Source organism: Piliocolobus tephrosceles, chromosome 7, assembly GCF_002776525.5.
Source record: "Piliocolobus tephrosceles isolate RC106 chromosome 7, ASM277652v3, whole genome shotgun sequence".
In the NCBI taxonomy this organism is placed as follows: domain Eukaryota; kingdom Metazoa; phylum Chordata; class Mammalia; order Primates; family Cercopithecidae; genus Piliocolobus; species Piliocolobus tephrosceles.
This window is the reverse complement of record NC_045440.1, coordinates 128,136,073-128,161,695: the sequence shown is the minus strand read 5'-3', so window position 1 is coordinate 128,161,695 and position 25,623 is coordinate 128,136,073. Positions and strand designations below refer to the sequence as shown.

At 45.9% G+C, this 25,623-nt stretch overlaps 1 protein-coding gene across 7 annotated transcripts in view; it reads left to right on the top strand.

The window, feature by feature from the left end:
- MTSS1 (MTSS I-BAR domain containing 1) overlaps positions 1-25,623 on the top strand; it is a 189,826-nt gene that overhangs the window by 148,190 nt on the left and 16,013 nt on the right. For 4 of the 7 annotated variants that reach the window (XM_026454584.2, XM_026454585.2, XM_023224195.2 and 1 more), the window contains exons 4-9: positions 745-829; positions 2,276-2,367; positions 7,148-7,222; positions 11,739-11,750; positions 23,736-23,893; positions 25,418-25,525. In XM_026454584.2, the coding sequence (XP_026310369.1) occupies positions 745-829; positions 2,276-2,367; positions 7,148-7,222; positions 11,739-11,750; positions 23,736-23,893; positions 25,418-25,525 (530 nt within the window). The remainder of the gene's footprint in view (positions 1-744; positions 830-2,275; positions 2,368-7,147; positions 7,223-11,738; positions 11,751-23,735; positions 23,894-25,417; positions 25,526-25,623) is intronic. The other 3 variants (XM_023224214.3, XM_023224200.2, XM_026454583.1) reach the window with 1 other exon arrangement.

Genomic DNA, 25,623 nt, shown 5'->3' with positions numbered 1-25,623 from the left:
CTGCAAGCTCTGCCTCCCGGGTTTCCGCCATTCTCCTGCCTCAGCCTCCGGAGTAGCTGGGACTACAGGCTCCCGCCACCTCGCCCGGCTAGTTTTTTTGTATTTTTAGTAGAGACGGGGTTTCACCGTGTTAGCCAGGATGGTCTCGATCTCCTGACCTCGTGATCCGCCCGTCTCTGCCTCCCAAAGTGCTGGGATTACAGGCTTGAGCCACCGCGCCCGGCCTTAGCCTTGCTATTCTCTGAATTACTTGTATTCTAGAACATTTGTCTTGAAATAATTAGCATGGCTGCCTTGGCTGTTCTAAATAATGTTAAGAGGCTTATTTTGTCAGAATTGTTGAGAAAAACTACAGCTCTTCCCTAAACAGCAGATACTATCTTGATTATCTTTCATGAGAAGTATTTTTCAAGCTATAGGTCATGGTCGATTTACAGGTTTTAAAGTCAATTTCTAGATTACAATCAGCATTACCAAAAAAAAACCAGATGGAATAGAAACTATCACACAGTGTGGTATATGGTAAGAGCAGCCTTTAGTGATACAGAAATCTGTCACCATACATACAGACAGGTTTACGTGTGCCTGTGTGTAAGCACACATGTGCATGATGAGAGCCTTCTAAAGATGGTGGCTTAGATTTTACAACATGGTGAAATCTGACTTGTTTATAAAGTTCTCTAAAGACCTCCATGATCCCTGCTAGTCTTCTCTCCCTCACCTTTGCCTCTGTTGCTTTTTCAGGTGGGACCAGGGAGATTGGATCTGCTCTCACCAGGATGTGCATGAGGCACAGAAGCATAGAAGCCAAGCTGAGGCAGTTTTCGAGGTGAGGAGCCTGTTTCCGCCGCGATCGCCAATGCCCTTGCAGATTTCAGGTTAAGGAAGCAGTCATGCATGACACACAGCATTTAAATCCCCACAACCTGTCTGGCTTGGCTCATTCATTGGCTGAGTATTTGTTAGGCATCTGCTGCATGCCAGGCACTGGTCGAGGCCCTGGGGATGCAGCAGACCACCAGCCAGCCAGGCCCCTGCCTTCACAGAGCCTGTGCTCCTGCATGGGTCTCTCCTTACCCTTTGTCTCTGCGAGGAGCCGGTGCAGCCTGCTGAGGCCTTTTGGGACCCCACTGCCCTGTGGGAGCCTCGTAAGAAGAGGGGCTACGAAATTGGAGAGTGAGATGTGCCTTGGTATCCTGTGTGCATCCTCCAGACTCACTGAGGAATGTGGCAGCTCACAGACCCCTCCACACCGCCAGCTTCCCGTCTGGCTTCCAGGCATCCAGAATAGGGAAGAAATGGTAGTAGCTGGCAGCGGAATTGAGTTACAAATGTTGAAGTGAAAGTGGACATTGTTTTCCAAGCAGATCAGCATCATTCAGCAGTTTTACGTGATTCTGTTTGGGAGAAAATGAAGGGGCGCACCTGCAGAGACCTTCACCCCTCAGTGACCCTGAGGCTGGCAGTGCAGCTCAAGAACTTTCTGGGTCTCTTCACTCTTCTCTTTCTCCAGGCTGTGCACACTTAGTGTGTATTTATGACCTGTCATGCCGCATGCACATCAGAATCTTGTGGGTCTTTTTTAAAAACAGTGACGCTGGGCCCCACCCTCAGAGTCTCCACTAGGGGTGAGATAAGGCCCAGGTGTCTTTGCATTTTGGAGGTCCCTGTTGTGCAGCTCTCAGTGGTTCTGCAACTGGGCTTGTTAATATCAAACACCGGAATATCACAGGGAAAATGGGAAGAAGGTCACTTCCGCCAGTCACGTTGACAGCTTCTTAATAGTCATTGAAAAACATTCTTCGGACCAGGCGCGGTGGCTCACGCCTGTAATCCCAGCACTCTGGGAGGCCGAGGTGGGCGGATCACGAGGTCAGGAGATCAAGACTATCCTGGCCAACATGGTGAAACCCTGTCTCTACCAAAATACAAAAAATTAGTCAGGCAGGGTGGTGTACTCCTGTAGTCCCAGCTACCTGGAAGGCTGAGGCAGGGGAATCGCTTGAACCTGGGAGGTGGAGGTTGCAGTGAGCCGAGATTGCACCACTGTACTCCTGGTGACAGAGTGAGACTCCATCTTAAAAAAACAAAAGAAAAGAAAAGAAAAAACAGAGAAGCATTCTTGGAACATGACAGTTCTGGAGCCCAGGGGTTTAGATGAGAACATCAGTTTCAGGTAATTGTAATTTAGGTATGTTTTGGCAACCACACTTCAATCCTGACAACAGAATGTATCTATTTAATTTCTCCCTTTTTCCCCCCTGCTTGCTCAAAGCGCTTTAATTGATTGTCTGATAAACCCACTTCAAGAACAGATGGAAGAATGGAAGAAAGTGGCTAACCAGCTGGATAAAGACCATGCAAAAGGTATAGGGGCGAGACGTCTAGTGCATCATTGCACGCTGGGGGGCGCTGTGGGAAGTTGCCAGCTGCTGCCTGGCCTCTCTGCTAGGTTTATTGGTGTCACCAAAACAGCTGAGGGCCCACTCTGTCCCTGCTTCTCCTGTAGGTGTCAGGGAATGAGAACAAAGTGATCCCGTTGTGAGGCTGAGTGCTGTTTCTTTGGTGTGAACCAACATTCAGCAGCTGATAGTCTGATCCCTCAGTGGCATGAATTGTATTCAGCTGAATTAAGAATAAATCACAGGGTGGGTGCAGTGGCTCAGGCCTGTTATCCCAGCACTTTAGGAGGCCGAGGCAGGTGGATCACTTGAGGTCAGGAGTTTGAGACCCCATCTCTACAAAAAGTAACCAAGCATGGTGGTGGGTGCCTGTAATCCCAGCTACTCAGGAGGCTGAGACACAAAAATTACTTGAACCCGGGAGGCAGAGGTTGCAGTGAGCCAAGATTGCACCATTGTACTCCAGCCTGGGCGACGGAACGAGACTCTATCTCAAAAAAAAAAAAAGAAGAAATCGTAGGCCAGGTGCGGTGGTTCACACCTGTAATTCCAGCACTTCGAAAAGCTGAGGCAGGCAGATCACTTGAGGCCAGGAGTCTGAGACCAGCCTGGCCAACTTGGTGAAAGCCTGTCTCTGCTAAAAATACAAAAATTAGCCAGGTGTGGTGGTGTGTGCCTGTAATCCCAACTACTCGGGAGGCTGAGACACGAGAATTACTAGAACCCAGGAGGCAGAGGTTGCAGTGAGCAGAGATTGCACCACTGCACTCCATCCTGGGAGCCAGAGCAAGACACTGGCTCCCGCTAACCATCCAAAGAAGTATAAATCATAATGGCAGGTTTAAATGCCGAACATTCATACTTAAGGCATTTCAGCACATTCTGAAAGCCAGACTTTTAATGATATAAGCTTACCCTAGGTCTCCTGCCCATTCTCTTTGTGCATTGTCCCAGTTGGGTAAGACAAGTCTTTGTGAACTGGTTGAATGAGTTGTCAGGGACCTTGATGGTGTGAGAGGAACTAAGTGTAACCTGCAGAGCAAATAGCACTGATGCTTTTGAGTGAGGGTGTTTGTGTTCCCTTCACACAGGCCAACCAGACTGTTTCGTAAGAGCTTCTCATTCCCTCCCCATTCAGGTCATTCTGATGCTTTTTACACGCTAGGGGCTGTGGGGTCTACAGAAGGATGAGTAGGGTATCTACTGAAACAGACATAAATTAACCCTGTTACAAAGCAAAGTAAAAGACTGCAATGAAGACCCAACCGGGTGCTCTGGAAATGTGAATGGCAGCTCCTAAAACAGGCCTCTTTGGGACTATGGAGATGGTTTATTCTGCCTGCTTCAAGCTATATAATGAAAATTATTCTTTGTCCCCAGCAACTCTCAGTAGCTACCAGAAAGTTGCACATTCGTTCCAATTATTCACCCCTCCCCTCATCACGCACCTGTGCTCCTGAGTACTTACCGTGTTCCATGCCTGTGCTTGCTGCAGAGCCACAGAAATAAATAAGTTGGTCTTGGTTTTTGGTACATGTCCTTTAAATTTGTCTATCACAGACAATAGACTCCTGAAGTCACGTCTTCATTGTTATTGGAAATCTGACTTACGTAGAACTTCAACAAACCATCTTGATAAAAGAACCAGGAAGGGTGATGGCTTATTTGTGTTGAGATTCAGAAGTATGGATACAATAGCCAAATACTTAGAAGTTATATTTAAAAAGTTAATATAGGCCAGGCATGGTGGCTCATGCCTGTAATCCCAGCACTTTGGGAGGCGGAGGCAGGTGGATCACTTGAGGTCGGGAGTTCGAGACCAGCCTGGCCAACATGGCGAAAACCCGAATCCACTAAAAATACAAAAAACAAACAAACAAACAAACAAACAAAAAAACAATTAACTGGGCGTGGTGGCACACGCCTATAATCCCAGCTACTCGGAGAGGATGAGACACAAGAATCACTTGAACTCAGGAGGCAGAGGCTGCAGCAAGCCGAGATCGTACCTCTGCACTCCAGCCTGGGCAACACAGCAAGACTGCATCTCACGGGAAAAAAAGTTAATATATAATCATTTATCCCCCCAACCCTAACTTGAAGTTAAGGAGAGAGGCAAATTCAGAGGATTAACTGGATCCCATTGTGTGTTAATCAGATCATGAGTTTTCTTCTCTTAGGTTCACGGGATTTATCCATCTGTACTTTTCATTGGGTAAAAGAAAATAGAACTATTTGAAATTTTTTTCAGATGGAGAAAGAGTTGATAGTTTATGTTTGGCCCAATTCACCTCATATTGGCTGACTTGGCTCATTCATTGGCTGAGTATTTGTCAGGCATCTGCTGTATGCCATGGACTGGTTGAGGCCCTGGGAAAGCAGTAGACAACCAGCCAGCCAGGCCCCTGCCCTCAGGGAGCCTGCACTCCTGCGCGGGTCTCTCCTCACCCTCTGTCTGTGTGAGGAGCTGGTGCAGCCTTCTGAGGCCTTTTGGGCCCCCACCACCCTGCAGGAGCCTCCTTCTTCTCTGTTAAATGTTCCCCTTTGCTGGTACAGCAAAGCTGAGACTTCAAATTGGATGGGTAAGGCCTTTTATAAGAGTGGTTGTGCTGAGCCCATAGGGAGAAGGCAGCAGGTTTTACAGAGAGCTCTACTCATCCAATAAAACACAGGTCCCTTGATTTTCATGGAATATTTCCCCCTCCCTCCCATTCCCACTGCATACAGAGAAGCACGTCTCAATTTTCTTCTTTGGGGTCACATACGGAGATGAAGAGCCTAGGCCTGAATGTGAATGGAGACCCATTGTCTGGCCCTGCATACCTGCTAAATGGCTTCTCCATACACAGGTCAAGAAGTCATGGGCTACAAAGCCCCGACCCCCAGCCTCCGTGACACAACACTTCCTTCATCTTTTTGATTCAGCCTCTAACTCAGGGAGTGTGACCCGAGTAGCAGCCACACACAACCCACTCTGCTAGCCCAGGATGCTCAGACATGACCCAGACACTGCTTCTTCCCTTGGGAAGCTTGTAGGGGGAGGGAGGAGAGACTGCAGGGCAAAGCACAGGATGTCAGGAAGAGAGATACAGGGAGCCCCAGAGGTTGGAGAGGTTTGGTTGAGGAGTTAGGAAATAAGGCGCCATTTGGAGGGATCCCAGTGGATGGACATGGTTTCATCACACTGACGTTAGAACGGTGAAGGTGCCCTAGCCAGAGAGAAAACCATGCAGAGGCCAGGCGCAGTGGCTCATGCCTGTAATCCCAGCACTTTGGGAGGCCGAGGCTGGCGGATCACGAGGTCAGGACATCAAGACCATCCTGGCTAACACGGTGAAACCCCGTCTCTACTAAAAATACAAAAAAAATTAGCCGGGCGTGGTGGCAGTTGCCTGTAGTCCCAGCTACTCAGGAGGCTGAGGCAGGAGAATGGCAGGAACCCAGGAGGCAGAGCTTGCAGTGAGCCGAGATCGTGCCACTGCACTCCAGCCTGGGCAACAGAGCAAGACTCCATTTAAATTAAAAAAAAAAAAAAAAGAAAAAGATAACCATGCAGATAGGCAGGGAAAATGGGGGAGTGGCCAGAAAAGAGTGGAGAGCTACCATGCTGCACAGTGATTCCAGGTGTGTATAAATAGGCTTAGGGCCAGTAGAAGGGAAACCTCAGAGCTGGCTGCAAGGGAGCTGGCCAAGGTGAAATGTACAGCAGTTGGCAATGAATTGACTGTGAGAGCAGGAAAGGGGAGAAGTGTCACGGGTGACCGTCATCCCAGGTGTCTATGTCTGGATGATGAGGATGCCAGCAACAGAAATGGGGCAGTCTGCAAATGGGCCAGTGGTGGAGGAGGAAGCGGTTGGCAGGGGATGTGGTGCATGTGGACTGCCCCTCTGAGGGGTTTGTGGTGTCTAGCCACAGGATCCATGCTGAAAGTAAGGCAGCTGGTTCTTGCCCAGTCTCCCCACTGTGTGATCTAGCTTCTCCTGCTGTACGAGACACTTTTTTTCTGGATTTTAGCATCTGGCCAGCATCTTTTCCACATAGGATTTTGCTTTTGTTTTTTGTTTGTTTGTTTGTTTGTTTGTTTTGTGCAAAACACAGTGGATTTGGGCCTTGGGAAAGTAGATAATATTGAAAAATCTTTCCAGATACTTGAGCTGAGAAATTGTGAATTTTTTTCATTTTTATTAAAGTATTCCCAGCCAGGCACAGTGGCTCGTGCCTGTAATCCCAGCACTTTGGGAGGCCGAGGTGGGTGGATCATTTGAGGTCAGGAGTTCAAGACCAGCTTGGTCAACATGGTGAAGCCCCATCTCTACTAAAAATACAAAAATTAGCTGGGCGTGGTGGTAGGCACCTGTAATCCTAGCTACTCAGGAGGCTGAGGCAGGAGAATCACTTGAACTTGGGAGGTGGAGGTGGCAGTGAGCTGAGATCATACCACTGCACTCCAGCATGGGCCACAGAACAAGACTCCATCTGAAAAAAAAAAAAAAAAGTATTCCCAAATGGAGCCTCCCTCAAATCTGGTTTGAGTGAATATGAGAGGGCAAGACCACTGTGCATTTTGTTTTCGTGTCTCTAGCCCCTTGGTTGTAAATGTCATGAGATTATCATATTGTATTCTGATAAAGCCACTGACGGCATGTCACAGTTTACGCTTTCTGTTATAAATATAATAGCTGTTTCTAACATATTGTCTGTTAAGCAAAACGGTAAAATTATTCCATATTCTGCTTTCTCTTAGAATATAAGAAAGCCCGCCAAGAGATAAAAAAGAAGTCCTCGGATACACTGAAACTGCAGAAGAAAGCGAAAAAAGGTAACTCCTAAAATTCTGCCACTGATGTTACTTCCCGATGGAGGGCTTGATTTGTCTTTGAAGTGAAAGGTGTTCACTTCAGAGACTTCCTTAAGTATGATGGCCCCGGAAAACAGATGGGAGCAAATAGGACCTATCTGAGTTCCCATTCTCAGAGTACAGAATAGGTATTAATTTGAGGCGGTTGCCAAGTGGGACTTGACATGTTCCTTCCCCCACCTTTGTCTTCCAAGTCTGACAGTTGCCATGCCTATTGTGCTTCGTAATGATACCTATAAATTTCTTAGAAGCCTTGGGATAATGCAGAAAAGCCTTTATGCAAATGTTCTCTAGTAATTATTACAGAAATTGTGTCATTTTCTCCTGCAGCTTTCACAGCCTATAATCTTCAAAACCCTTTATTAAGTCTTGTGAGAGTGCTGGGAATGGGTGCGGGGGAAGCTGGGAGTCATGGCCACACAGGGGAGGGGATTTTCCATGGTGTTTATGAGGGAGGAGCTTGATAATCTACCACTGAGCAAAACCAGGCAAGATGCCTTTCCCCCATGTCCTCGTTTATCCTCCTTGGCAAACCAGTGAATCGTCAGATCTTTGACTCACCTTTGTTCCTCCAGAATGGACTGGGAGTTCGAAGAGAAAAATTTAGCGGCATCCACTTCGCAAGCACTTGTAACATTTTACTACCATCTAAAAATGTAGGGACTTTTCTCCTGAGCTAGAGAAGGTGACATTGCTTCCAGTCTATTCTTCTTTGACACCAAGTTTCTGAATCTGCTGCTTCACAGCTGATAAGATGGGGTTCTGCCATCAGGCTGCTCTGTGGGTGGTGTTGACCATTAATTTGAGACAACAACGTTTTCCAGTTGGGATCCCCCAGCCGGAATTTTCTCTCCCCTAAACCAGCAGTTCTCTGTTGGAAATGGAAGAAAGACACATTTGGAGAGATGGGATGGTGGAGGGTGGTGTGGAGTGGGGTGATAATAGGACACAGTTTTTAACCTTGAACGTTTCTATAAAATGAGCCCCCCACCCCGAATATTCACAACCACCATAAACCCATTTCGAGATAAAGGCAGTGGAATTTTCACCCACAATCAGATTTTCCATCAGCATTGGCCCCAGCAGTTTCTTTCGTATGTTTGTTTTTGGTCTGGAGCTTCTCAGATTTGTATCCTATCTAACCAGGGCACCTGGGAGCTAGTGTTTGACAAGTAATAGGGTTTGTGACATAGTAACATTTTAGTGACTGTAGAGGAAAACATTTATGAGTAAAATTACTACCATATTCCATGAAGTCCGAGGCCCGGAGGGGAGGAGGCTGGTCACAATTCAGGGCTGAACTCCACGTAACTGACAGGTTGGCAGCTTTGAGAGAGGAGGGATTCCTGGACTGGGAGAGATGGTCCAGGGAAGATGATTAGGCTTGGAAAAGGTTTGGGAGTTTGGTGAAAAGGATGAAGGAAGAAAAAGTAGTTATTTTCCCTCAACTCTTCCACCGCTGACTTTTCAGAGGCCCTAAGTTCTTGGCTGCAGTGATAGTCCTTTTATTTAAATTCTGCGTGGAGGCTGAATTGGTCCTCGTCTGTCACTCAAAGTCACTGGCATTGCCCAATTAGCAGAATTTATAACTCTGGGTGAAGCCTGATAGGGTGATTGCAGTGCAACATCAAAAGAAGTTTCTGGCAATTAGACTTCCTAGCACTGGCTCAGGCTGCCTGCAGGATAACGAGCTCCCTATCAAGGCTGGATAGAAAGATTTGGGACCCATAGGATGCTGGATTGTGTGTAACGTGAAGAGAGGCATCTGGTCCTGAGACTTGGGAATGATTGGCATTTAGTTGTGTGGTTTCTTGGGCCACATTGGCCTGACAGATGAGAGAATGGAGGCTGGGATCCAGGGTTTCTGAAGTATCTGTCTTCTCAGCCACAGCCTCACACTGGCAGTCTCTGGCACCATGTCTTTTCCCCATGAGATTGGTCAGATCCATAGCTTGGAATGTTCTGGAGAATTTCCGGTTACTTCAAGGTACAACCAGAAAATAATTTTTATTTCTATCCTTTGTAAAGATTTTTTTCTAAAATCTGTAAGTGCAGTTTTGGACCAGGTGTTTCTATTTGTATATTTCTGGGATGAAAGCAGCCTTCTAAAAGGTACTAGAGTCACATTCGGACTGGACTCTTTTATGGAGAGCTCTGCTAGGAGGCATATGTATGGCTGAGAATGGATTGAAGAAAACACAACTTACTTAAGGGCTGGAAGAAATCTGGTTATTTGAGGCTTTCAGTTGTTTAGGGGTCTGGTTAGCTGACATTTCCCTTTCTGCTAGAAAACCTTGAGGGATCTGTTTCTTCTCCTTCAAGTGGCAGATTCCCAGACCCTTGGTTTCTAAAAGTGTTAGCAGTTCCTTTTGATGTACCATGCATTCAGATGGATGAAGCTTCTGGATACATTTTTTTGTCCTGATAGATGGAATCTGATGTATGCAGCCAGATAATCACTTCCTTTTTGGTACATTTCCAGGAGATTCTCAAGCAGCTTCCCGCCATGCCTTTTTCAAAAACTCTGATCTTTGATCTAAAAATTCTTCGGACTCTTCTTTTAGCATTTCAAGTGCCTTTGTGCGGGTAAGCATGGTTTACTACCATCCTTGACGTGGGCAGACACACGTGGATGTGATTTTTGTTAGCAGCTCGCTTTCCTTCTTACTCTGCAGATATCACCTTTTATCACATTCTTGGACTCTTTCTTACTATAGAGAGAGGTAGTTTGTAATCTAAAGGTGTTTAAATATTTCCATCGAGAAACTTTCAATGGTTTGCCTTTGGTAGGTTTTATCTCAGAATCATTTTTTAGCAACTGGGGATATGCCATGGCTGTGGATGAGTGTGCCTGTCTTGAAGGCAAGCTTGTCAGATGCCTACTAGAAGTAAACATGAGGCAAAGAGTTAGCTAGTCCTCACCCTCAGAGGAATTCTGGGCTCAAGCACAGAGTCAGGAGCACATGGCAGAGCCAGCATTGCCGACAGGTGGAGGGACAGAGGTGGCAGGATGCTGGGGGGATGGTGTGGAGCAGACCCAGTAGCCCCGGGTTCTGAACAGTGTCTCTTGAGCCCTCTGCCTGCTTCATATCAGCTCATTGCCTTGGAAATCTTGGAGTTGACCATGACCCAGTGGGGGAAAGTAGGAGAACATTGGAAATGAGAGGCGTTTTACATTGTATTTACCTACGTATGCCACCCTACTGTACGGACTCAGCAGCCTTATTCTCATTTCACTACCATGATGTTATCAATGTAAATTAAAAATTAATTCTGGGCTGGGCGCGGTGGCTCATGCCTGTAATCTCAGCTCTTTGGGAGGCTGAGGCGGGTGTTCAGCTCTTTGGGAGGCTGAGGCGGGTGGATCACGAAGTCAAGAGATCGAGACCATCCTGGCCAACATGGTGAAACCCCGTCTCTACTAAAAATACAAAAATTAGCTGGGTGTAGTCCCAGCTACCCAGGAGGCTGAGGCAGGAGAATTGCTTGAACCCTGAAGGTGGAGGTTGCAGTGAGCCAAGATTGTGCCACTGCACTCCAGCCTGGGCAACAGAGGGAGACTATATCTCAAAAAATAATAATAATAATTCTGGTAAAGCCTTCTGTTTCCATCTGTAACTACAAAAAGTTTATCAAGGATTTTTAAAAATAATAATGGCCAGCATTCATTAAGTGCTTATTATAGTCATTGTTCCACTTATTACCATGACGTCATTAAATCTAAGAAGTCTTGATTTCTCTTTTTTTTGGAATCAGCATCTCACTAGGTGGTCTAGGCTGACCTCAAACTCCTGGGTTTCAGGGATCTTCCCGCCTCAGCCTCCCTAGTAACTGGGATTAACAGGCACACACCACTGCGCCCAGCAGGGACTTTTCTTGAGAGAGAGAGAGAACTGGAACATTGTAATATGTTAACTGCACAGCTGACATTTAAATAGTTGACTCTATCACTTTCCACTAGAGGCTGCAAAGTCAATGTTATAAATGTAATAAACAGACTCACAGAGTTCTATACCAGTATAGTATTTGCTGTTATACTACAATTTTAAATTCTTTAATTTTTTTTCCGTTTTCATCCCGCCCTAAGCTTTGTCTCCTCGGATTTCCTAGATATTTTTCAAGTGATGGTAAACTACACTCCAAAGGTTTTCTTGCCAAAGCTTGGCTTCTTCTGGGTATATATTTTTCATCTCTCTTTTTAAAAATCCTTGCTATACTCTCTAGGGGTGCTCATTACTAACTGGTAAGGTTTTGTTTAGATGAGAAGGAAAGGATATTAGTAAAGCAGAGAAGGGGGACGTGGATATGGGTTTAATCAGCCCTCACAGAAAATTTGGTGGTGAGCCATGGACAGTTTAACACACGAAACCAAGGTAAGACTGCTGCTGCTGCTGCTTGAATACCGGTTTGACTTTATTATTTTCCTTTTTGTGTCAATTGTGTATCCTGCACTTTCTCACCGTGTGCCCCCCGCCAGTGGACACTCTTGGTAAGTCTACCATCCCAAATCTCTGGTGGCTGCTCACGGTGTGGTCCTTGCTGTGGGCTTTCCGTGGTTGTCCAGACCTCTGCTAGCTGCCCAGGTTTTCCTACCAGCTCAAAACAATCAACTGTGCCTACCTAATTTTCCACAACTTTAAGAAAATTATGTGTGCGTTGTGTTTTAATTGTTTTCTTTTTTGGATGTTTAGCCATTTACCATGTTAGCACGCCACCCTGAGAGCCTTTGAATCATCATAATTCAATATTAGACTCATGGAAAAAAGAAATACAGAGTGACTTAAACTGTCATTTCCACAGTAAATAAGCATTTTTGCATACATATATACCTGCGTATATATGTATGTATATATTTACGCCACAAACAAAACATAGAGCTGCAAGCCCCAAAATAAATCTCCAATCAGATTTGGTTGTGTTAAGCTTGCGAAACATCTTTAACTTTGTCCTCTCTGCAAGACCATATAGCCCTTTCCATAACCAATGATTCATTTTTAAAAAAATAAATCAAAAGTATTTCTTATTTCAGTAGAGTTTGTGAAACGTTCCATTTCGGAAGTATCAGATCTTCCAATTAAGTAATCAGAATGATTCTTCTCGACTGAATGTTGAACTTCACTCTGTGGATGATCATGCTGCTAAAACTTCAAGTTGCTTTTGGAGTCTTGTTGCTGTCCTTCTGTCCTGGGAGGTCTGTCTGCGAGGTGTCCGTGTGGTTTATCTTGCCTGAGTGTGCCCAGGTGTTCTCTGAGCGTTTTACTGAACAGCTCCAAAGAAGCTTTTGAAGTGGCTTCTGTCATTTTACAGCAAACCCAGTGCACAAAGTTCTCCTTTGATGGTTGGGGCTGGCATGGCCCACTATCTTAGGGGACATGTCTGCCTCTGTTTCCCCTCATGGTGATGTTGGGCTAGTGGTTCCCCAGCTTTAAAAAGGATCATCCTTTCCAGTTCTCAACGTTGTGATTATGAAACAGCTTGCACAGTTTCTAGTAAACCTTTGGAAGGAAGGTAAGACACAGCCACTGTTTTGCTTATTGCAGTAAAATTCACATCAAAAAGTTTATCATTTTAATCACTCTAAAGTATAAGTTTCAGTGGCTTTTAGTACATTCATGGTGTTGTGTAACCATCACTACTATCTAATTTCACAACATTTTCATTATCCCTGAAAGACACCTCATGCCCGTTAAGCAGTCCCTCTCTGTTTCCAAGTCTCCCCACCTACCCTGACCCTGACAACCACTCATCCGCCTTCTGTTTCTGGATTTTTATACAAATGCAATCATATAGTACATAGCCTTTTGAGGACACAGGCCCTTGAGTCTTGAGTTTTACTGGAACCTTTGCCGAGAGCCTGGCATGAGTCAGTTCGTGGAGTAAATAGAACATTTTATTTATTTGAAATGATGGGAAGTCAGTTTGGAATGAATAAAGAAACTGTATAGCCTTTTGACTTTGTAAGTTCTAAAGATTCTGCTTATCTTTCAAAGAGAAATCTCTGCAGCCCCCTTTAGTTTTTTTCTCTTGTAGGGGCTGGTTCATAGGGCAAAGCCGCAGTGAATTTGGCTATAACGACACAAGAAAAGCTCTATGATTTGTAGCTCTTACAAATTTTTAAAATATTTATACAGAGAGAGAAAAAGAATAATTTTTTTTTTAAGAATTGGCTCGGCCGGGCGCATTGGCGTGGTGGCTCACGCCTGTAATCCCAGCACTTTGGGAGGCAGAGGTGGGCAGATCACTTGAGTTCGGGAGTTCCAGACCAGCCTGGCCAATGTGGCAAAACCCTATCACGATCAGTGACATGATCTCAGCTCACTGCAACCTCTGCCTCCCGGGTTCAAGCAGTTCTCCAGCCTCAGCCTCCCAAGTAGCTGGGATTACAGGCACGCGCCACCACTACTGGCACATTTTTGTATTTTTAGTAGAGACGGGGTTTTGCCATGTTAGCCAGGATGGTCTTGAACTCCTGACGTCAAGTGATCCTCTTGCCTTGGCCTCCCAGAGTGCTGGAATTACAGGTGTGAGCCACCCTGCCAGCCAGTGCTGGGATGAATATAAGCAAAAGGTATAACCTGGGGGCAGAGAGGAAGGAGCCTCGCTAAGCCTGGAGGTAGGGTAGTGATAATGAGGATAATGAGAAGGAGGATGAGGGGGTCAGCTGGTGAAGAATGAGGAGGGGTATTCAAGGTAGAGGGGACAGCATGCACCAACACGTGGCTCTTGTCATTTAGAAAGGAGCGCCAGCAACGGTGGTGAAGGGTCGACATGTCACACTGTGTGTTTGATGCTCCAGGGACAGCCTTGAGGCAGGGCTGTCATCCCACCAAGGGTGGACTGTGTGCATAGAGAATCATAGGGAGCCCTGGCTACTCAGCCTCTGGCTTCCTGGACCATGTCTCCCCACCCCACACTGACCTGCCTCCGGGATGGTTCAATCACTGGGCCTCAATTCTGATCAGACTCCAAAGTGGACCCCAAAAGCCCCTCCACATTATTCTTCCTTTCTTGGAAAAAGCCTGTGAAATGTGAATCCTTTCCCCTATGCACAGTGGTTTGCTCATCCCCCAGCCGTATCCAGCCTGTGCACTCACCCACAGGAATGTTTCTTGTGTTTACAAAACAGCAGAAAGCACTCTCAGAATGACCCTGAGACCTGCAATCAATGGATCAATTGCCCTGCCTCTATGGTAAAAATGGAATCTGTCTAGATTCCCTGCAACCCCACCCCCCTTGATTTTGAAGAGGGATAGTACTAGGAGCTCTCCTTCCTACAGGGATGTCAGTGGAGTGAGGAGGAAGAACAAGGAGCAGACGGTGGGATAGTTCCAGCCAGTTCTTCGAGGCCAAGCCCAGGGCTTAGAAGGCTGATGAGGAAATACAGAATGTGGGCACAGCCAGACAGCTTCTGTCTGGGTGGAAGCCGGGGTGGTAGAATTTTACCCTTAGACCTATTGTGACAATCAGGAAGCTGCCCCTGACCTGAATCCATAGATGTCTGAATTTAACTCAGAAATCTCCTGTAAGGCTGGCACAGTGGCTCATACCTGTAATCCCAGCACTTTGGGAGGCTGAGGTGGGAGGATCACTTGAGGTCATGAGTCTGAGACCAGCCTGGCCATCATGGCAAAATCCCATCTCTACTAAAAATACAGAAGTTAGATGGGCATGGTGGCATGCACCTGTATTCTCAGCTACTTGGGAGGCTGAGGCAGAAGAATCACTTAAACCTGGGAGGCGGAGGTTGCAGTGAGCTTGAGATCGCTCCACTGCACTCCAGTCTGGGCAACAGACTGAGACCCTGTCTCCAAAATAAAAGAAAGAAATCTTCTGCAAAGGGATGTTGCATTTCAGGTGAATGCACGTAGCCTTCAGAGGCTGGGCTATTTATTACTATAACTGAGGATTCTAGGTAAACACAAGCCAAACAGATGCACCAGAAGCCTGGAGCTGTGAACTCTTCCTTTGCAAAGCTTGTCTGCGGTAAAACCTCACATAGACACGGCTCCTTGAGTGCCTTGCCTGTGACTCTGGTCTCAGAATGCCCTGGGAGTCCCTGTGCACAATAGTTCTGTTAAGGTGCAGGTCACCTGACTTCCCTGTGGCTGCATTCAGGCACCAGAGGGAGACATATGTAGAGTGTGAAGGCATGCCAGGAGCTGAGTACTTTTCTTAGCGTTAATTTTTGACCAAATACAAAACAGCAGAAAAAGAAACAGACAACTTGCTTGAAATATTTATTCCTTGCATAATATGGTTTTCATCTCCCTAGAGAACACTAACGGGATGAGCAAAGCCTGACGGAATGGCAGGGTGGGAAAGCGGTTGCTGCCTCTCTTGAGCTGCAGCCCATCAGCCATTCCCGGTTTTTGTGGGACTAATTGATTCACGCCTGGTGCCATTCTTCCATTCATAAACATCCGTGACTGCTGCAGATGAGTCCTGCAAAACACTCCAGCCTCCATGTATCAGTTTGTTCTTTGATTCATTCAGGAAAGGGATATGACATGCCTCCTCTGTGCTAGACTCTGTTAGCTGCTAAGGAGGTAAAAGTAGCATCTACCCTCAAGCTGTCCCCAGAACGAAGAATGCATTTATGTTCCAACATCAATTCTCTGACCGCAGCTGGCTGTCCTATTCAGTTATGACACTGCCTAGTGTTAGTGCAGACCCCACAAGGTAAGAGGTCAATCCTGTGAGACTGCCCCAAATTCAGTCACCAGGCACAAGTGAGGTCCCCATATTCCTCACACTTCTGCCCAGCCGACCACAAATTTGGGGGTTTCTATCACCCCCTCGCCCAACAAGTTTAATAATTCTCTAGAAGAACTCGCATGAACCCAGGAAAGCACCATATGTACAATGACTGGCTTCTTATAAAGAATGCAGATTGTAGCCTTGTTTACTACATTAAGGATGTTCAGAACTCTGCTGAAGCCCTTGAAGCCTTTTTGACTTCTAGATAATTCCACCGTGACAGTGTGTATTTGGATTAGACTGTGGCTTAACTGGACATCCAGTTAGCAAGTGGTGGTGGTTGTCTAGGTCCCTGGGCTCAGGGAAGTGACCACAGAGACAGAGAGGAAGACAGGTGGATTCAAGAGCTACTTAGGAGAAATGCAAATGAAAGAAGGAAGAGTTGAAAGCGATGGTGAATTTCTGGATCCGGTAGCCAGGTTGGCAGATGGTGGAGTATTTCTTTAACCACAAAGGAAGAAGCATTTTGGAGCCATGAGGATCCTCTGTTGGAGACACTCTGGATGGTGAGCCACAGGTTGGCATAGGATGTTTTCTGGTTGTTCTCTGAAATGTCTCTTTTTATCCTTTGCTTTGATAAACAACTGGTTGCCCAGGGGGCAGTGAAGAATCTTGATGATAAAACTGTTACTTGTAGTGAAAGAGTCGTGGAATCTTTTGCATTTTCTTACATCCAAAAGGACCTTGAACTGAAAGCTCTCTTTAAAAAACAAACAAACAAACAAACAAACCCACCCGACCCCCCATACTATCACCTGCTAAACTAGCCAGTGTCAGAAGAACAACTTCAGAGATGCTGCGGCAGCGGCAGCTGATACTGCCTGACATTTAGTGAGTGCTCAGCCCGTGCCAGGCGTTGTTCTGAACACTTCATGCGGATTAGTTCATTTCCCCTCCCAGCGGCCCTGTGAGTTGGATAGTGTTATTATTTACATCCCACAGGTAAAGGGAAACTGGGGCACAGTAGGTTGAAAAATAACGGAAATTGAGTTTGTTTGAAAAAGTTTAAGGCTAAAAGCCTTCAGTCTTACCTAATCACATCTATCTTTTGATTTGCGGTTGGTTTTTTCTTTTGGGAATCAGTCAAAAGCCACTGTGGGTTATTAAGAGCAGAAGATGACTTACAAAGGGATAATGAGGATAGCCTCCTTTTGCTGGGAAGGCAGAATTTTTTCATTCCAAATTCTAATCTCCGCTGTCAACTTGCATGTCTGGATTTATATTTTGTATTTTAGTATTTATATCCCATGTTTCATTTGACTCTGGGATACGAGCAATTGTAAGATGCACCGTTATTTTCCAGAGCACTAAGAAAGGAAAAAAGCCTACCAATTAAACTGTGATACACCATTGATGGTAAGACACACCCCGATTGGTGAGGTGTAAAAGTGAGGGAAAGTGGCTATCTTAGAATGAAATACAGTATTTGTGTGAGTCAGGGACAGGTGAAAGTCATTTCGTAAGATTCTAATGGCTTCTCCTTACACCTGTCTCTGAAGAAAGAAAGGACTTGGGGTGTTTTGCTGACTCCTGGCAGCATTCTTGGCCCAACGTATCCTGGGTTTGCTCTTCCCCATTGGAGAGCCCTTTGCTGGAGAACAGCCGCTGGCTTGGTTGAGCCGTGAAGTTTACCAAGCGAGTGCAGCCTGTGTCTGAAGAGGCTGGACCCATACAGATAACACTAATCACATTTCACTGGCTTTTTGATCGGCTGTTTAGCTCTTGGCAGCTTGTTCCCAGCATTCATGTTTGCTGTGAACAGGAAACACAAAGAACCTCATCTTCAGAACGAGAAAGACTTGGAGCTGGATTCTGGCTGTGCCCGTGGCTAGCTCAGTGCTGGTGACCGTGGCCCTGTGCACACCACTTTGCTCCCTCAGTCTCAGTTTCCCCATCTATCAAAAGGGGTATTTGTTCCTGCCTTGAATGTGTATGTAATGATTAAGGAGAATAAAATGCAAGGGTTGAAGTTGATACGGGATCTTTATTTCATTCCAGAAAACTCTGTAAAGTTTCCTCACTTAAAAATTCCTTCCTTCTGTGGCCAGGTGCGGTGGCTCACACCTGTAATCCCAGCACTTTGGGAGGCCGAGGCAGGCAGATCACTTGAGGTCAGGAGTTCGAGACCAGCCTGGCCAACATGGTAAAACCCTGTCTCTACAGAAAAATACAAAAATTAATCGGACGTGCTCTCTTGAACCCAGGAGGCAGAGGTTGCAGTGAGCTGAGATTGTGCCACTGCACTCCAGCCTAGGCAATAGAGCGTGACTGTGTCAAAAAAAAAAAAAAAAAAAAAAAATTCCTTCCTTCTTTAGGGGTGCTGCTGCCTTGGCCCATGACATGGTGCCTTCACGGTGCTTTGCCGCAGGAACATTTTCTGCAAAGAGAATAATCATGATTTCCCCCGGGATGGTGGAATAAGGGGCTCTTGGCTGCTGTTGATCAGAATTCCCCAGCGTGAATACACCAAGACCTGGAAACTAGCAGCAGGAAAAAAATGCTCAAGACTGAAGATGCCCAAGATATTACAGAAGAAAGCCGAAAGCAATTCCTTGCTCAAGAATTTTGTCTGGGAAGCCCATCTAAGGCACCACCTCCCTCCTCCTTTTGGCTGCTTGATGTTGTGGAATTGGCTGGTTCTGAAGCATTAGACCATTTAAGGGCCTGATGGTTGAGGCCAGTGAGCAAACTTGGTCAAGTTGTATCAGTGCTTGATTCATTTGTGAATATTTGAACACCTGCCGCTTTCCAGGCAAGTATGCTGACTGAGGAGATACAGCACTGAGCAAAAGCATTCATGGGTTCTGCCCCCGTGGGACTGACGTCAAATAACTAGAGAAACAAAGATGAAATTCAAACTGGGGGTAGTGCTGTGAATAAGTGTAAGGGACTTCAGAGATCAAGTAAAAGAAGCCTAATCTGGGGAGAAAGTTCACGGCAGGATTCCCAGAAGGATCGAGAATTAAGCAAGACCTGTAGGATAAAAGGTGTTAGGAATGTAGCGAAGGAGAGCGGAGTGAAGGTGAGAAGGGGCCCAGGCCCTGGAGGATGAGAGGGAAAGGAGAGGGGAGAGAATGGCCCACGAAGGCTGAGGCTATGAGGTAGACAGGCAGTGACCTTTCATGCCTTGCAGGGCAGGCCATGTTAAGGACATTGGACTTTTCTTGAGAGCAATGGGAGCTGTTGAAAAGCAGTGAGAATATTTGCATTTTGAAAGTAATCCACAGCCAGGTGTGGGGGCTCATGCCTGTAATCCCAGCACTTTGGCAGGCCAAGGCGGGTGGATCGCTTGAGGTCAGGAGTTTGAGACCAGCCTGGCCAACATGGTGAAATCCTGTCTCTACTAAAAATACAAAAATTAGCTGGGCATGATGATGCATACCTGTGGTCCCAGCTACTCAGGTGGCTGAGGCAGGAGAATCTTCGAACCTGGGAGGCGGAGTTTGCAGTGAGCTGAGATCATGCCACTGCACTCCAGCCTGGGCAACAGAGCAAGACTCTGTATCAAAAAAGAAAAGAAAGTAACCCAGGGCTGCTCTGGGCGAGCTAGTCCAAGTGCAGTCTGGGGTGAGACATTAGGGGCTGTTGGCATCTGTTCGGGTGAGAGACTGTGATGGCCCAGTGAGGGTGGAGGTAGCAGACGTGAGACAAGAGCATGGAAGTCGAGTCCGTGGGAGCTGGAATAGCCAGGACCGGTGCTGAAGGAGTCAGTGGTGACTCTCCTAACACTGCTGATGGGAGCGAAGTGAATGGGCTTTTGTATATATTAAATCAGTACCAACACAACTCTGAATTTGTGGTCCTCAAAAGATCACTCTGTCTTAAAACCAGTATATCCAACTAGGACGTGAAATAATTTCTTTCACAGTTTTTTTTTTAATAAATATAATTACATGTTGTATTAGTGAATTTAATAAACAGACATTGTGGTTTTAGCTTATGATCTATCCTGAATGGAAATGTCCTGACTATAATTATAGCAATCTTTACAGAGTATACTTATTTTAGAATGCTACAATTTGAGAGTCCTTTAATTATAATACATATTTAAAATAACTTGACTATAATCATAGGATAATTTAAATTTATATTTTCCAAATTAGATAACACTTGGTTCTATGGCCTTTTTCTCTTTCCTATGTAGATATATTTTTTAAAGTCAGCATTATTAATTATGGATAGCCATGTGCCTTATAACTTGTGAAAGGAAGTAAACATACATTTTTCCAATTTCTGACAATCATAGGCTGTTATTTATTTCATTTTATTTTGTTTTATTTTATTTTATTTTATTTTATTTGAGATGGAGTCTTGCTCTGTCGCCCAGGCTGGAGTGCAGTGGCATGATCTCAGCTCACTGCAACCTCCCCCTCCCAGGTTCAAGCAATTCTTCTGCCTCAGTCTCCCCAGTAGCTGGGACTACAGGCGTGTGCCACCACGCCCAGATAATTTTTGTACTTCTAGTAGAGACGGGGTGTCACCATATTGGCCAGGCTGGTTTCAAACTCCTGACTTCATGATCTGTCCGCCTTGGCCTCCCAAAGTGCTGGGATTAGAGGCGTGAGCCACCATGCCCAGCCCTGTAGGCTGTTATTTTTAAAAATCGCTACCATAATCAAAGCCCACCGAGCAAGTTTGGTCAAACACGATGTGTCTCAATCTAGTGTCTCCTGATTTCTGTTCACTGTCCTACACGAGAGTTTAGAACATTCTGAGGTGGTCTGCAGCCCTCTGTGTTTTGTTATTAGAACATTATAGAATAGATCGACAGACTAGAAATAGCCCTCTAGACCAGCCCTGAGTCATGTGGCCCAACAAGGCCCACAACTGGCCATGCTGTTTTGCTGGTTGCAGAGGAAAAGCGAGGGTTTACAGCTTTCCAGAGCTTCCCTGCTGGCGGACTTGTGTTATGCACACATTAAGTATATGTGGATTAATTTTGCACTAGCCAGCATCTTAAAATAGAAGAGAAAACCCACAGTTTTCATAGTGCTGGTGACACCCAGCCTTCCCTCTGTAAGCCCTTGGCCACAGGTGGTGGGTCTCTGTGAACAAAGCCCTTGCCCCAAGGCGAGTTCCAGGAGAGAATAGGAGAATGCTTTTACAGGTTTCTTGTCTACTAAAAACACATGAAACCAGTGGCTCAGGCAGCCACATTAATGTATGGTGATGATTACTCCTACATCCTTGAGGAAGAAATTGAAGGCATGGTAAAGAATTATTCTGAGGGGTGGAGGCAGTGACTACATGGAAGATGGGTGAGTGGGTCACCTTGAAAATATGCTGACACCCAGGTGCTGTGGCTCATGCCTGTAATCCCAGCACTTTGGGAGGCTGAGGTGGGAGGATCACTTGAGGCCAGGAGTTCAGGACCGTCTGACCAACAAAGCAAGACCCAATCTCTACAAAAAAATTGAAAAACTAGCTGGGCATGGTGGTGCATACTGATAGCCCCAGCTGGTCAAGAGGCCAAGGCTGCAATGAGCTATGATCATTCCACTGCACTCCAGCCTGAGTGACAGAGCGAGACCCTGTCTCCAAAAAGGAGAGAATTATGCAGAGACTTCTCAAGCAGCAAATTTCTTATATATAGTAGTTCCCCCTTCTCCTCAGGGGATACATTCCAAGACCCCCCATGGATGCATAAAACTGCAGATAGTACCAAACCTTACGTATACTGTGGTTTTTCCCATGCATACATGTCTATGGTAAAGTTTAATATATAATTTAGGCACAGTAAGAGATTAACAACAATAATAATAGAACAATTATAACAATATACTGTAATAAAAGTCATGTGAATGTAGTCTCTTTCTCTCTTTCAAAATACCTTATTTTACCACACCATGGGTAACTGAAACTTTGGAAACCAGAACCACAGAGGAGGGGCCACTGTAGTGTAATTGCTGGATAGCACCCCTCCATGGACTTAGATACATACGGTCTACACATTTGTACTCATTTGACTGATGAGAGTTATATACACAAAGCTAGGCGTACTGTATTTGCTGGCCATCTAAGGCATTTTCAAGGGTGATCTTTGACTATCTATAATTTTCTCATTACGTGCTAACTTAGAACTTATTTCCTGAGAAGTGACTTTTCCTTACTAACATCTGACTACCTTATCTATTGAGATATGCTTTAAGCCTGATTGCCTCTTGCTCCAAATTAAACTTTCTTCTCTGCTTATGAGCGAAAAATACAGAATATGTTCCTACATCCATGGCAATTTTCCCTGACCCTTTCTTTATTCAAGCCAAATGGTTCATTGCATTTAATGTTCTCTACAACATTAAGAGGGATAGATGGGAACTGCAGGGCCCTTCCTATGAGGCGGTGGGGCAGAGAAAAGGTTCAGTGTTAAGGGAATTAGGCAGTGTGGCTCAACCCTGCCTCTGTGCCATTCTTTCTGTGACCTTAGACGAGTCCCTCGACTTCCGTAGGACTTGGTCTCCACTGACACATGAGCAGATTGGCCCGATTGGATAACCCCTTCCAGCTCTAACATTTTGTGTTGAAACTATTGAACAGACATTTATCAAGCACCTGCTGTATACACAAATGACATTGTACTAGGGGCTGTGCTGGGAAAGACCAAAATCCTGCCCTGAAGAAGTTTAGAAATTCTCTCTCTGGTTTGAGTGATAGGTGAGGCCCCTGCATAGGCAACCCAGGGTGGAAGCTCATGAGCTGGTGTCCCCACCTACAGATCAGATTTGTAGTAGCTACTCCTTTGGACACAGTGCCTGTTGGTCCATGTTTATCTTTTAGGGCAGCCGACTTCTTTTGCAAGGGGCCATGGTCTGGGGGCCATACTCTGTGTAACGCTACTCTGCCATTGTAGGGAGAACTGGTACAGGCAATCTCTACAAAACAATTGAAAAATTTGCTGGGTAAATAAATGGATGTGGCTGTGTTCTAATAAAACTTTATTTGCAAAGATGGTTTGCTAACCATGTGTTAGTTATTCAAAAGATTAACACCCTGTCTTAAACTCTAGAAATGGTTGCCTCCACCTAACTGGGGTCTGTGAACATGGGCCGGGCTCTGCATAGACCCCACTTTCAGTTTTTCACCAGCAGAGACCTGTCTGGAGGTCTTGTTGTTACTGGGCTTGTTCTATAGGAAGAGCATTCAAGACTTTCCACTAGAGAGTTAAAGTAACTGCCAAGGATTCCCATGGGCCCACTAGAGAGTTAAAGTAACTGCCAAGGATTCCCATGGGCCCCCCAAGCCAGGAGAGTGGATGCTTGCCACCTTTGTCTTTAGGAAGAGAAACTTCTATCCAGACAGAGGCGCTTTGAGATTGACTCAGCAAAGCCAGCTTGTGCGTTTTTGGACACACCCACAGGCTCTTACCTTGTTATGTTCTGGAAGGAAGGAATGCCGTCTGGCTCTGTGTCCCAGGGTTTTGTTGGCAGAAGAGTTGGTGGGGGTTGTGCAATGTGAGAAGGCAAGTCATGAAGAGTTGCCCCAGGAAATACTCCTTGTCACGAATAAATCAGGCTAAATGTGCCCTCTGGGCATTGGAAATTGGAAATGGCTGGTCCTAGAAAAACAGCCACCTTAAATCATTTTGGGACATGAATAAATATTTTTTTTATGTCCTGGAAAATTATGGTTTTGACTCCAGCAAGGACCCCAGGGAGAAAGGGGCATTTGTTCCAGAAGCTGGTGTTTCAGTAAGCTGTGCTTGGGTCTCTGTTTTGTGCAGGGAGAGGTGATATCCAGCCTCAGTTGGACAGTGCTCTCCAAGATGTCAATGATAAATATCTCTTGTTGGAAGAAACAGAAAAGCAGGCTGTCCGGAAGGCTTTGATTGAAGAACGTGGCCGATTCTGCACCTTCATCTCTATGCTGCGGCCAGTGATTGTAAGTTCATGGAAAACTCCAGAAGTTTTAAACTGCTGATGTGGAGGTGGCTTCTTTCTGATTTTGTCCATCCATGGTTGAGTCATGGAGAATCTACTATCAGAATCTAATGCCAGGAATGATGGTGGAATCTCTTGTGCAGACCAGCGATTCAGTGCAAGTTGGTGGCCACGTAACTCACTCCTCGTCCACTGTTCTAGCACCACTTGTTCTGTGTTACTTTCTCTCACCAAGTCAAGAAGGCCTAGCAGAGTGGTTCTCAAAGTGGGGTCCCCAGGTCAGCAGCATCAGTGGGAACCGGCTAGAAATGCAAGTTCTTGGGCCCAACCCAGACCCACCAAGTCCAAACCTCTGGGGGTGGGGACCCAGTCATCTGTGTTTTATTTTATTTTATTTTATTTTATTTTATTATATTTTTTTTTTTTGAGACGGAGTCTCGTTCTGTCGCCCAGGCTGGAGTGCAGTGGCCGGATCTCAGCTCACTGCAAGCTCCGTCTCCCGGGTTCACGCCATTCTCCTGCCTCAGCCTCCCGAGTAGCTGGGACTACAGGCGCCCGCCACCTCGCCCGGCTAGTTTTTTGTAGTTTAGTAGAGACGGGGTTTCACCGTGTTAGCCAGGATGGTCTCGATCTCCTGACCTTGTGATCCGCCCGTCTCGGCCTCCCAAAGTGCTGGGATTACAGGCTTGAGCCACCGCGCCCGGCACTCCAGGTGGTTTTGAGACTCACTGTTGAAGCTGAATACCAAGGGGTGACCATGCGATGAATATCCAAGAGCCTCAATGAATCAATTTAGACTTAATTTTTAAGGAAATCATTTGCATGCTGTAATTGAGACCTTGCACTGTAGGCGTTCTGGAAGCTGATTCGAAGGTACCAGCTCATTTCCCTTAGCCCTAGCAAAATGTCTGAATTTGAATTGTTCCCCTGAGCATAGAACTTTTCCATGGATCATTCTAGCCTGGCCCCGTAGTCCCAACTTGGCACTTTGATAAAGCACATGGGATGTTTCTTCCATGGTCCCCAGCTCCTGTCTTACTTGTCTTTTATTAAGTTGGTGGAAAAGCACAAGAAAGAAGGGGAAAAGTTAGCCTCTGTTGAACACACAGGCATTGTCCCAAAGATCTGGACCAAAATATCTCCAAGTTGTGTCATCCATTGAAGCTTAAAAACTTCAGAAAAGGGCCGCCGTGTGAAGAGGGCTGTGCTGCACGATCCCGTGGGAACACACTGTCAGACCATCTGAGCTGGCCTGGCAGTCCCCCAGGCCCTGAGAGGGAGGCCCATGTGTTCCCCACTGTGCCCCGTGCACAGGTCACTCCTCCATTATGGCAAATTTCTTTTTCCATTCCATTTCCCAAAAGAAAAGGCATGTAGTGCCTTCACCAGAGATTTTCCAGTCCCAGTGGTGCCTTTTCTGAAAAACTGAAAGGGTTATACAGAGACCGTAATAAAAACAGCTGGACTAGAGGGATGAAGGGAATCACTCAGGATAATAACATTTCATGAATGACTTTTCCTTCAGGAAGAAGAAATCTCAATGCTAGGGGAAATAACCCACCTTCAGACCATCTCAGAAGATCTAAAAAGCCTGACCATGGACCCTCACAAACTGCCCTCCTCAAGTGAACAGGTAGGCTTCAGGGGTTCACTTACAGGATCAAACCAAAGAGGTAAAAGCTCAAGGCCCTGAGTGTTCCTGTGGCATTTGTCACGTCTTAAACTGTAGTC